Raw genomic sequence first — 14,510 nt, 5'->3', positions numbered from 1 at the left:
ATTAACCAGACAAGCACACATTATAAATAAAAATTACAATGATTTCAGAAGTCGTATAATGGTGTTAAGAAATTTGTAATAGTTGTTTAATTAGAAACACTAAACCAGGGATGGGGAAACTACGGCCCGCGGGCCAAGTGTGGCCCGCCGGAAGGTTTTATCCGGCCCGCGGATGGAATTTTAACTTGCTGATCTGTGGCGAATATAAACAATATACATCCATTTTCTTGTCTACTTCGTTTAAAGTTATTTTTCTTTCTTTTTTAACTAAGTACTGCGGACCTTTTAACTTTCTCTATTTTTGTTCTACAAAATAATAAATTGATGGAGGCTAGCACAGACAGCTTCAATTGGTGAAATGAGCAGAAGTTCTTTATAGAATAGCCGTAGTTGGTGCCATCTGAAGCAATTGTTTCTGATTATGCCAAAAATTGAGTTTTACAAATCATTACCAAAAGCTAGTTTCCCAAATATTTCATGCCTAGAAAATCAGGTCTATGTTTGCTTCCTCTTATTTATGTGTGAACAAGTGTTTTCATCTACAAACCGGAGAAAAAATCATTTCAGAAGTAGTTACCTAGAAGTAGTTTACCCTTGTTCCTTAAAATAAGTACATCTCACTTGGAACCTTTATATAAGGAACTTTTAAAAATGAAATCGCAATTTCATTCATCTCATTAAATATTTACATTGAAAATTGCATATAGTATTTTTTTTATTCTAGATGTTTTTATTTAGCCCACCAAAATTTTTTTTCTTCGATTTTTGGCCCTCGACCAGAAAAGTTTGCCCATCCCTGCACTAAACCATCAGGCACCATTGTTTTGTGCTCTTTACCATTTTACCTCTTTTCATCTCTGTTGCCTTATTTTCTTTAGTAGTATTATCAAATATCTGCTCAATCAATATAGTAAAATGATATATTAAGGTTGCATTAAATTTGAATGATATTATGGCTTGAAATGCTACAGAATTTAAATTAATTTAATGAGTTTTATGATTTTGCCTAGACTTATATTAAGTAAGCAGCCATGTTACAGTTTTGCACGTTGTAAAATTTCCCACGGTGAGTTATTTAGTTAACTATTTCATCGAAGAATAAATACTTTGACAATAAGTTATACAAGATCTTAAAATACCCCAAAAAAGCCCAAATTACAAGTATTTTGGTAGTTATTTAGTAGACTTTAGGTATTTGTAATGGTTATCTTATGAGAATCACTAAAACATCAGGCACCGCTGTTTTGTGCTCTTTACCATTTCACCTCTTTTTATTTCCGTTGCCTTATTTTTTTAGTAATATTATCGAATCTCTTTTCAATCAATATAATAAAATGACATACTTAGGCTGCATCAAATTGGAATTATATTACGGCTTGAAAGGCTACATAATTTAAATTAATTTAATAAGCTTGATATTATGGTTTAACTTAGGACTGTATTTAGGTAGCAGCCATGTTATAGTTTTGCACGTTGCAAAATTTCTCATAGTGTAGTGTTCAGTTATCTATTTTATAGAAGAATAAATATTTTGGCTATAAAGTATACATGTTCTTAAGACAACAAAAAAAGAACAAATTAAAACAAATTACAAGTATTTCGGTAGTAGTTTAGTGGACTTTAGGTATTTGTAATGGTTGTTTTATGAGAAGCACTAAACCATCAGGCACCATTGTTTCGTGCTCTTTACCATTTCACCTCTTTTTATCTCTCTTGTCCTATTTTCTTTTATAATATTAGCTATAAAAGAACTCATGAAAATCGCAGCAACTGGACTAATCCTTCCATAAGAAAGATGATATTGAATATCCTACGTAAGCGAAAAAAGTCCCTTATGACCTAAGCGAAATGGTTCTTTCGGTTCCCTAGAAGATATGGGCTTTTCTTCTGTTTAAGCTCTGGAATTCTGAGAGATATTTCATGTTTGTGTTTAGTTTTTTGCTTATATTATTTTTAATATTTCCCCATTGATGGATCTAGAGATATTATATCGCCAATTTCTTACCCTTCCAAACAATTTTCGGAATGAGGGTCTTGTTTTTCGGAAATAAATAAGGCAGGTCTCCGCTATAATTGTGTTGAGTTTTATTTCATCATAACAAAATCGTAATTTTTGTTCCTGGTCGAATAATATGCAGTATTTTCAAGGCTTTTCTATGTTTAGTTCCAACATAGAAATGCTTAGAAAAAGATAATAGTTGCTTGGAAGATGATGGAAGAGTTTTAATAGCTGGAGTAAAGGTATATCTCTAACAATTTTATTTATTTATTTGTTTTTCTTGGAAAAATAATTGCAGTACGTAGAAGCAGAGTTAAATAAAAATGATGAAGTTGTCAAAATATTTTTTAAATATCATCATATATAAAAATCTAAATAGCTGGTATCAAGTTTTCATAATACTGTACTCCATTTTATACTGAGCACTTGGCACTATTTAGCTATGCCAATTGTACACAATTTCAAAGTTTGTACAATTGAAATAATTTGATCTAAAATCCTCAAATTATTTCATATTAATTATTTTATACAATTCATTTCTTGTTACTAAAACCCAAACTTAAGATACTTGCGACTTTTGTCAGATATATTCTTTTTAACAAATAAAATTCACTTGAAAGAAATCCTGATATCTAGAGACTTTCGCAACAATAGTTTTAGTGACCTCAAACTAAGAAACCAGTGAAAAAGCTATCGACTAATGGTAATTTTATACAAAATAACATTTTTAAGATTATTTTTAAAGTTTAATAAAACCTTACAATGAAAGGTATAAAAATTTTTACTTCATTTCATAATCAGTAATTTCAATTAAAAAAATTAAAATTGCTGAGTCATTTCTAAGTAATGAAATTTAAAAATAAATTCGCTACATATTTTAACATTAATTTTTAAAGAACTATATGACTATCTCTGTAAAAGTATCGCATTTTTAATTTAAAATTTGAATAGTTTCTAAGTAAGGAAATTTAAAAATAAATTCGCTATATATTTTAACTTACTTTTTTTAAGAAGTATATGACTATCTTTGTAAAAGTATTGCATTTGTTATTTAAAATTATATAACTTATTAATCGTGTAAAAATGTGTGTGCCTCACTATTTATATATTTTCGGAAAATTTTAAAATTAAGTAGTAAAAAAAATACAATTACTTGTAAATTATATATTATACTTACAAACAAAATGCGTGCAATTGTTTTGATCACAAATATAGGTTTAAATATGCATGGTCATTTGAGCAAAACGTAAAATATTTAGGTTGCGCAAAAGGTAGAAAAGTAGCTGAACGAATTTGACATGAATCACTTGCATGGCCCTGAATAAACTAATGTGACATTATTTACCAGTTGCGGGTACCCCATTTTAGGGTTTCGAAATTTGTCAAAAATGCATTTGTTTATTTATAAAAATACAGCATATTGTATACCCGATTCCGTTAATTATTATACTTAAATTTTCCCTTTTGATTTATAAAGTTCGCATTATTGTACGTGAACTACAGTCGGGCCTATTTTCATTTTCTGTACAGTGCATTATAGATTTTACAATTTAGAAAGTTTTCCCGAAACCTAGTAAAAATTTAGAAATTGATAAAGAGCTTTCTTTACACCTATTTTATATACTCTTTAATTTGAACCTGACGCATACCAGAATCTGCGTAAATGATTTTTTTTTCACATGAGAAAGTCATTCTAATCATATAAAATTAATTAAAAATTGTAATTAATATATTTGCAATCGTCATATACGCCCTACACCATATGATATTTAAACTTAGGATGCAATTTTATCATAAAAATTGGTGCAGCCGTTAGATGAATGAAGCCAAGCAACGAGAGCAAAGGTGAAAACTATGTTTTCAATGCCTTATTATAGTTATGGTTCTATAATGAATTAGGTGATTCAACTCTGAAACAAAGAATGAAAGAGGGAAACATAGAGATACAGAAAAAAATTACAGACAAGTTACAACAAGGAAAATCGATGTAGACCAATAAATTAGAGAGAGTTAAAGAACAAAAAACCGGAGCTAAGAAAAAATTCCGGTAGGGGCAGAAAGAGAAACTTAGGTGTCGTATGTAGGGAATGAAAAAATATCGTCCAAACATTTGATCAATTTGTGATACTCAACAGGTCTTTAATTTAATTTAGATTTTTTTTTTTAAATAAAAATGATTTCCGAAAATTTAGTAGTTAGTAGTTAAATCATTAGTTGCGAAGAATTGTTGAATAATTAAGGCATAAAAACTCAAGCCAAAACTATGATAAGTGTAAGATGATGGAACATCTTTACCCTAGTCAAAATTTTTGATGGTTTTACATTGATGGACCAACATAATATTGATGGTAACCATCAATAATTCCATTATGAACCGTTATATTTTTTGATGGTAACCAACATAAGTAACCATCACCCTAATGTAGGAATTCGGACAGACTTACGATTGTCCAACATAAGAATAGTTTGATGGCATATCACGCACCATGTGCACAGAATGTAAAATGTTGGATGATGGGGACCATCAAATGATGTTGGACCATCATGAATCGCATTGAAACCAATATAAACCATAAAATTTTTTTGATGGGACCATTAAGAATTTTGACTTGGGTAAGTTTAGTTTGATCAGATCTTTCATGTTTTTAAGCGGAAGTTTTAGGGTACGTTTTACACTGACCAATATTCGTAATACCACACTGAGAAGAGATAATAGGAATTGCAAGAAGAGTTGAGACGTTTAAAGTTGGAATAATGTTTCTTAGCTTCATGTATTAATTTAAGGTTTATTTGATGAAGTTCATTTATAGCTAAGTGTCCATTCTTTTTGCAGCTGCTCAGTCTTGTGCTTCAAATGAGTTCCGCTGCAATGACGGTGGTTGCATCATAATGGATTGGACATGTGACGGAAGCGTTGATTGCCAGGATGGGTCAGATGAAGATGGATGCCGTAAGAATTTATTTTTCTGTCATTAAAATTTTAAATTTACGTTACATGTCTGCCTTTATGATAGTTTCTGTTTCTTTAATATATTATTTCTTAAGTAATTATCTCCATAGTTACCGCAAATGAAAAACTGGGTCTCTGGAATAGTGGTGATTTAAATTTTAACAATACTATGATGTATGATTAAACAAAAGGTCGAGCAAAACAGTTTAGGGTAAAGAATTTTAATAATTTTTTAAAATCTATCCACTTAGCAATTACAGAAAAGTTACAGGGCTTTTTTATGTCCAAAGTCTTTACCTCTACTGAGGAGTATCTTCTAAATGTTGAAATAGGGCTCTGTTTGTGTTTTGGGGAGTAAAGACAGAGAGAGTGATCTCCATTTAGGCAAACTATCCATTACAATGTAACTTATTGAACATTTCATAATAGATATATCAAACAATATATTGTTAGATATTACCTTAACAATATGTTATTTACTATATGAAATAACGCATTGTTACTTAATATATCAAATAACATGCATCATTATCTATATCTAACAATGCATTGTTATTGTTTAAAAAGATTCATTAGTATTACTATTCAATATAATAGTTACATACATCAAACAATGCAAAAAAAATTCTTTTTATTTAAAATTCATTTCATACAACAATGCTTTATTATTCATACTAAACAATATGTTGTTATTTACAACTGGAGGCTCTGCACTTTCATGCTTCACTCATCTACGGGTATTTATAGAATTAAATAATTTTAAGCCAACGGTAATTGAAATTAAAAGAAAGTTTTGAATTAAAAATAAAAAAATAGTACTAATTTGACAAAGCAAAAGTAATAAAGCACCAATAATTCTGTTGAGGTCAATGATATTTAATTCTGGTAATAGTTACCATTTGAAGTAATAAAAAAAAATGCCATGTACCAAAAAGAAAACCAGTTGAAAAATTCTACTAATTCATTTAAGAAAACATTAAAAATTGGCAAACTAATACAGATGTCAATGATGCTTGATTATTTTTGGTAACAGGTAATAATTGAAATAAAAAAAATAAGCTACCTATTAAGAAGCTAAATTTATGTAGTAAAAAATTTACTTATTTTTTACGGGATGCCATAAAAAGTCGCCACGATATTATTGAAGGTACAACGTATTTTAAAGTAAATTTAGTGCCGATTAATACTGCCTCAATGTAGTGCATTCTTAAGATAGATTTCTTACAGCTGCTCGAAAATATAAATACAGGAGAAAGTATCTTGATTGTGATAAATTTTAAATGCCATGAGTTGCCTTGAGCAACAGCACTATGCCAGATAATACTGAATAATGCAGTTAGCCTTTATTTTGATGAGATAAATAGCTAAAAATGAGTTTTAATTAACCTAATATAGCGTAAATCTATCGAGAAGGGCAACGAATAATTCATAGATACAATAAAATAAAAAACTTCCGTGTATATCCGCCTGTTTGTGTGTATACCGGATTGCGGATATACCGTAAGCTCTAAGAATTCAAGCGAGATTCAAAATGAAACAAAATGAGTAAAACTGTAAACAAATTATTTTTGATTTTTTAAATATATTTCAAAATCAGAGACATTTAAAAAACGGAATTTTCTCATCAACTTCGCGGAGGCCAGTGTTTTAAACTATGATATAGACGATTCAGATTTTTTCTTAATTAAATATTTTAAAGATAACATCAGTAATGTTTATTATATATTTATATCTTTGTTGTTTTATTTTCAATCAAAAAAGATGTTATTTACGTGTTCTATTATGCTTAGTTATATTTTATCTGTCACACAAGGTTATCTGAATGATCAGCGTGATCGTGTTAACGCAAGAAAATGACGTCACCAAATTATTATAACCATCGTGTTTACTTTTGTTATGCTTTAAAAAAAAGTTTTTTATGAAACTAAACAATTTAAATTCATCAGTATAATTTAAATTAAGAAATGTTCCGTAAAGGAAAGAAAAATTAATAGAGAAATGGAAATAATTCGTTACGGGGTACCGTAAAATGTCGTCTTGCTATCATTGACACCATGCAATGATGCATAATTTTGTTTATGGGCACTGCATTATAAAAATGGAGGTGGTTTTAATAAGTTCCAGACATACTCTAATGTAGGTACAACTTATTTTAGAGTAAATTAGGTGTCCATTATAGCTGCACCAATACTGTACATTTTTATGATATATGGTCTGAGTTGTCTTGAACAACAGCATTATTCCAAATGACACTGAATACAGTTAGTCTTTATTTTGGTGGGATAAGCTACTAAAATTGCGTTTTGCTTAATCTAATAATGTAAAGCAACCCAGAAGGGCAACAAATTAAAATAAATAAAAAATTATTGGAATCATTTTAATTGTATTATTTGTGTCAGTATTGGTCTGAAAATTTTGTGCAAGATTTAGTAGCCTTGTTCAGTACTGATTTATTGATACCTTTTTTCGTGCCGAACGAAGAACATGTTCAGCTAGCATTAAATAATTTGCACTGAAGTTTTCGAAATCAGTTGGTTATTTTCGCTCACATAATGAAAAAAAATCATCAGTTTATAACAGAGAGCCTATGTCAAAACTAAAGAACTTCAACAGGGGTTAAGATTAATAAAGCCGCCTAGTGGCTTGGAAAAAAAGCATAGCTCAATTAATAGGCACTTCAAAGAAAAAAGGGACCTGATTATAGGCAAATATCTTTATAATGGGAACTAGCTGAATACCAGTCCTACGTACAGGGTGAAAAAAAATCAATAAATTAGTATTAAAAAACACTACGGAATCACACAAGAAACTGAAAGATCTATACAGATACAATTAATGAAGCTAAAACAATTATAATATTTATCTTTATTAATAATTTTTTTTAATTTATTGCCTATTTAATAAATTAAGCAAAACACTTTCTTAGTAGTTCATCCCATTAATATGATTAACTATATTCAGTAACATTTGCCACTATACTGCTGCTGGAAGCCAAGTCTTTATAGCCCATATTTACCAAAATAAAGCATTTTATTTTCAATACTTATCCTGTAAAAGAAATTGTAAAAGACCTCGTGCGAGAAAACCATTTTTTATTTAATTACAGCTCGTAAGCTAGAAATCACGTTAATATAAATCTTTTTTTATTTTATTTTATAACCGCTATCGAACATCCGACTCAATTTTGAGTTTATGATCACCAATGTTCAACTCCGTAGCATTGTAATTTTGAACCCAATCCACAAGATTTGAGTTTCTTGGAGAGAAAAATCATGAAAACTTTTCACGGTTTGCCTGACGGCCAAAGGACTCTAACCCATGATCTGACTACCACTGAGGATATTTTACGTCGGTGCGAGCCGGGTGTGGAATTCGCATCGATTATAAAATACTTATCAATGAATCTTATGTAAAACTTATTCTTTGGAATGCTGTCAGTGAATCATTTGTCATAGGAAGTTTTAAAGTAAACAGCTTGGCCCGTCATGGTTTTGAACGTATTTCCACCACATTTGGTATGGGTCAGTTCAGAATTGCGGATTTTTATAAGGTCCATACATACACGCAAACATTCCGCTTAAATGATAAAGATTTTTGGCATGAAATAGTCGCAATAGCTTTTAGATGACCAAAATTTTGGACTTTGTAATATCTTTAATTTTCTTGGTTATATAGTTTAGCAAGGCCTATATGTGTATTCCTGAATATAGACTCACACGTATTTATCAGATGTGAATGAAAATAAAATGTCATGTAACATTGGCACTAAATTTCAACATGTTCGTTTCTGAACAATTTCACCATGTTTATTTTTGTTTGCAAACAATTAATTATTTGATTGTCAATATTTACTTTATATTTACATATAATTTGAAACATATATATGGAGGTTTCATGACAATATAAAATTGAAGATTAATGAATATTTAACTAAATTTTACATGAAACTATTTTTATAGTATTAATTATCTTATTTAAATTGTAAGAAAATTGTAAATTAAAAAACAATTTTATATTTTTTGACAGGATACAATGATGACAACTTATATTTCATTGAAAGGCCTATAAAGAAATAACCACAAATTGCCTTTAGTTGCATGAATTAAAAAATAAATTTTATTCATCTCAAACTATTGTTAAGTTTCTTTACATAGCTTATTATTGGAAAAATTTACTCCATTTCAAAGATTTCAGAAAATAAATTGTTTTATTGTTTGAAGTTTGCATGGTCTTAAATAATGTTTTTTTCTAAAGAAGAAACTTTTGTCAATCTTACTTTTTGCTTGCAAATTCTTTTCATACTTTGTTGTTCTTTTAATCAAGTTATTGAGCAAACAATTTAAAACTATTTTATATATAATAAAGAATTTGTTTTTGCAGACAAATTAGATGTCTTTTAGAATGGCTTTTTTTTAAAATTGTAATTTGTATGTGTTACCAAAATTAATTACGCATCAATAATGTCAAAAATTATTTGGTGTTTTTCATAAATGATTTTTACCATTTTTCTATTAATTTTGCTTTTCAGAACATAGTATTTTTCATTTCAATTAGTACTTTATACCAAAATTATCTAAGCACCATTGGTGACTAAATGAGTTTTATTTTTTACGTTTCTCTTAAACAAGTGAGTACCACATTTCCAACAGTTTTTCTTCCTTAAACGCAGCTCTATTTATAAATTTGCAAGTATTACCAAAATAAATTAAGCGTCATTAAAGTCAATATTTATATAGCTATTTTTTTCGGATCCTCTTACAGAGTAGGCATCTTTTATCCATTAATTTTAATTTCCAGAACATTGCTCCTTTTTTAAATTAAATAATTATCCACTAAGAAATTTAATCAAGTAATTTCGGCATCTGTCAGAGTAAGCGATTTTCCAAGTTTCTCCATTTCGAAATAGTACTATTTTGCTATTATTTTGATTTTCAATACATAACTTATTATTTTTTATTTCAGTTATTGTTGATTTTAAATTATTTAGTTTTATAGATAACTATGGACAAAATAAACCCGTCGTTTCAACCAATTTTAGAAATAATAATTTGGCGACGTAATCCGCTAATGCTATCATGTTCATGCTGAGCATTGAGTTATCTAACACGAGGAATAAAAAATAATTAAATAATAAAAACACGTGCGAAAAGCATTTTTAATGAGAGCTTCAATCTGGCAGACATCATAGATGTAATTTTTAAAAAATATTAAAGAAAGAAAATGTTTACCATCTCATTTTATTAATGGTGAGTTGTCATTTTTAATAATGGTGAGCTCATTTTTATTAATGGTGAGCCAATGAAAAAATTCCGTCTTTCAAACGGCTATACTGAACAGACAAATTGAAAATTTCGAAAAAAATTTTAAGTTTGGGGGCTAAGTTTAAACCTCGCAAACTCATTTCATTTTATTATTATAAATATAACAATAAATTGATATCGACCCAATATTATTATTATATAATTTTCATATTAATATTAATTTATCACATTAATATTATATTATTATCATATTAGCATTATATTATTATTAAATTATTATTACATTATTATTACATTATTATCATATTAATATTATATTATTATTACATTAATATTATATTATCATTAAATTATTATTAAATCATTATTATATTATTATTATATTATTGACAAAATTTTGATAAGTACTTGTTTTGTCCTTATTTTATTTTTCTTAAGTTAAACAGTAAATGTTTTCTTGAATTAGCAAGCCACTGAAAATACCTTCTTATTAAAAGTTCTTTCTAAAAAGAATTATAATTTAATAGATTTCAAGAGTTCATAAAATGTAGAAAATGTAGAACTAAATTGAAGAAAAATACTAATTTGAAATATCAAAGAGTCAATTTAAAATTATTTTATACTTATTTAATTTCAAACGCATTTATTTATATCAATTATTACAAAATCGCTTGATGAAGTCTTATGATCGAATATCATTTAAGAAGAACTTGCTAAATTTAAATCAATTAAAAAAAACTTTAAATATTTCTTGTTTAATATTGTATATTATTAACATATTAAACATGGTACATTATGACAATAATATGATGTATTATTTTTGGTTAAGAATATAAAACAGCTTCCAAATTTTTTGAATCTCTGAATGACGTTATTTGCAGTGAAGAAATGGATTTTTGTGATTCTATATATTTTTAAGATGGTTTTTTTCATCATATTCCAAACATATTAAAATATATCTCTTGGATATATGTTTGTATGAATTTGGAAACACAATAATTTTATACTCACACTTTTGGAAACATATAAAAATGCTTTTTAAAAGGTATTAGAAAAATATATTTTATATATATTTTTAATTAAATGTTCAACTAACCTTTAAAATTAACCATAATATGTCTTGTAGCGCTTAAATATGAGTCTCAATCTTTTTAAAATCAGAAAGGTATGTTGCATTTGGTTGTATATTTTTTTCTTCAAAAAATTTAGTAAAAATAGCTTTATTTTACATTTGGCTGTATTTTTTTTCTTCAAAAAATTCAGTAAAAATAGCTTTTTCTTTCACTTTAAAGCCCATTTAAGTTAAGCGTTTTGTTACAAGTTTCTTTTTTGTATAAACTCTTTCATCTAAACATATTTACTTTTGGAATTTTCTTTGCTGTCTGGATCGGTAAGAAGTGTGTATAACACTCAAATATCCTTAGATAGTTCAAAATGGGGAATACTTTTATTGCCTTTTCTTTTTACGTTTCTAGAATAAAAAATAAAAGAAGAAACTTTAAACTTTAGAAATTTCTTTCAACAAAAGCAGTTTATTTTAAAATAAAAATTTATTTTATTTTGCAACTAGAATATTTTCCATTGAAAAAGTACTAATAGAGAGTAAACAACAAAATCATTTATGCATACTTATTATAAAAAGCATGGAAAAAAATAAATAAATAATTAAAGATTGCCCAGGGAAGTCATTTTGACTGCTTTTTAATTTCAATTTGAAAAGCAATGATGACACAATTTCTTAGAATTTTGTGACTTTCTGTGCAACATATAATTTTTTTTATTATTAATATTTGCTAATAGCTTGTTATATAACTGTGAATAATATAAAAAATATTAAAGATTAATTTTAAACAAATTTCTTTACACATTAGTTATTTTTTCACAATCCAGTCCTTTTGACTGCGTTTGGGCAATATAGGTATCTCAGTCTTTCTAGAGTTAAATTCGTGTTATTTTTAAGAAAATCATAATCTATAAACAGCAAAAAATTATATATTTTTGTCAACTTGATAGCTTTATGGGTATTGCCGGTCTTTATAATTGAACACATTTTTTTAAAGAGTAAACTGCATTTTTTATAAATGGAGAATACAATGCAAAAATGTACGCATGATTTGTATAAGTCTTAGCAAACTTTAAATTGCTTGTTTTTGCTTGATTTACGCTCTAGTTTATTTTCCAACGCAAGATAGCAATCATCCGAGATTTTGCTATTGATAGAGTTTAATCACTTGAAATTTTATTTTTTTATAGAGTTTAATCACCTAGGATGATAGAGTTCAATCGCCCTGAGATTTTGTATTCTGGAGATTTTAGTCACATGATACTTAGTTTTCAGAGATTTTAATCACCGCAGTTTTGTTCAGAGATAATTCTTTTTTTTTCTCCAAAGATTAGATCCTAGAGATTTCAATCACTTGAGATTCAGTTCAGGAGAATTTTGATCATTTAAAATTTCGAACCTTACTATGAGATCCTTTCGTCCGTGAAAGATTCCTATAATAATATATAATAATTAATAAATTTTGCAGGGTTTTTACATTTCTAAAAACTTTTCTTAGCTTTTTATTGAAATTCTTGTCATTTCATGTTTTTTAAGTTTATAATTATGCCATTTAAACGTTAAGAGGCAAGTTATTCGATTATTTAAAAAAATAATTTTTACTAATTTTAATAAATTACTCAATTTAATTTTATTGGTATCCATTATAGAGGTATCTCTTTACAGTCTGAAATTAATCTGTTAATGGATAATCTGTTAATGGTTCAATCTTTAATCTGTTTGAAAACAAAAGCATAAGGAAACTGAAACGAGATTCTTTAATTTTCATTTCCAAGGAGAATTGATATAAGGACTTATTTGCGTTACGTTATTTGATATGTTACGAGCGTCATCCAACATTTTTCGACACTCGTTTTCTCAAATTTGCTAAATAATGCTTAGTATTGATACTTGATATTGCGAATTAATAAGTTCGTAAATGAATAAGGAAGAAAATGAAGGAAACTGATGATTATGGTTAGGGATGAGTTTATATATAAGGGGAGAAAAATGTTATGAACTCCTAAATTGAGGTAAGGCTAAGGACGACCATAATAGTTTTGCATTCTTTTATTATTCTTTACGTTTCGTTTTCGTAAAACCTTTTTTAAAATGCCTTGTGTCAGAATTTTTTCTAGCTAGCTGCGTCAGAACTCTCCATCGCTAATATCTTTCTGCAAGATACTTTTAATAATTACAAACATATACGTTACTCATTTAGAATAGCAAATGCACTGAGTTTACAAAAAAAGGGGAAAAAAACTACAATTTTTTTTCAATCGATCATGTAATAAATTTTTTATTCTAGTATTATGGATGATATTCTCGCATTTTGTTGGGTTGAAGAACGTACTAATTATTTTCTTCTTCGCACTCTGTAAATAATCATCACAGTAAAAAAAATAATAATTAAAAATCATGAAATCCGTAGTAATAATTGCCGAAGAAAAGATCGACGACAAAATCACGCGAATCTAACTTCCCAAATACGTTTTTCGTTTCGAGATTAGGTTGTAATAAATAATATCGTATAAAAAATATTGGACTTAAAAACTATAGGGAAATCCATAGCAATAACTGCCAAAAATTTGTCAGAATTATTGCCTTAAAAACAAATAATCAAATGCACGTTTCGAATTTTCCATATGGTTTGAAATATATCGGGATGTTTAAAATCCACGTCGAAATCAATATCAATAAATGCCGAAAAGACAATCGAATGATACAATCGATACTATTGGCGTAAATTGAGCCCGTCAAATAGTAATTATCTAAATGCATTGTTCAAATATTACGTGTAAATTTCTGTAGAAAAGGAAAGTAATTTTTTTTCAAAAGAAAAATCTTTCTGCAAGAACTTTGTGAAGTTCTGCGACAATGTCGCCGTGTCGCTGCTATTCTGCCACGAGGTAAAAATGTAAATTCCACTTTTAAAATTTAAATAAACATTCATGTCTTATGGTTAGAGAATGTTACTTAATACATAACCAGCGTCATATAATATTATCCTGATCGTATTTTTTACATTATATTTTATCAGAATTTTCGACGGAACAAATGAGGGAACCAGACAATAAAAAGGAAAGAAACGTTAGAATTGCGGATTGATAGTTTATAAATGAATTAATAAAAATTATGAAATCATTATTTAAAATTTAATATAAGAATTATTTTGTATTACATTTTCTTAAAAAAATATTAAGTGTCTTTTCTTTCAATTGAAATTTAATATTTGTTACAGTGAATTCTTGAGGAGTC

At 27.7% G+C, this 14,510-nt stretch overlaps 1 protein-coding gene across 1 annotated transcript in view; it reads left to right on the top strand.

Annotated features, from left to right (window-relative positions):
- Window positions 1–14,510, top strand: part of LOC122271649 (low-density lipoprotein receptor-related protein 4) — a 463,426-nt gene that overhangs the window by 231,402 nt on the left and 217,514 nt on the right. The window contains exon 5 of the mRNA XM_043053650.3: window positions 4,833–4,949. Coding sequence (XP_042909584.2) covers window positions 4,833–4,949 — 117 coding nt within the window. The remainder of the gene's footprint in view (window positions 1–4,832; window positions 4,950–14,510) is intronic.

Source organism: Parasteatoda tepidariorum, chromosome 10 (genome assembly GCF_982258835.1).
Source record: "Parasteatoda tepidariorum strain Cologne lab strain chromosome 10, Ptep-v5.0, whole genome shotgun sequence".
In the NCBI taxonomy this organism is placed as follows: domain Eukaryota; kingdom Metazoa; phylum Arthropoda; class Arachnida; order Araneae; family Theridiidae; genus Parasteatoda; species Parasteatoda tepidariorum.
Note: the sequence above shows the minus strand (reverse complement) of the source record. Positions and strands in the feature narration are given on the sequence as shown.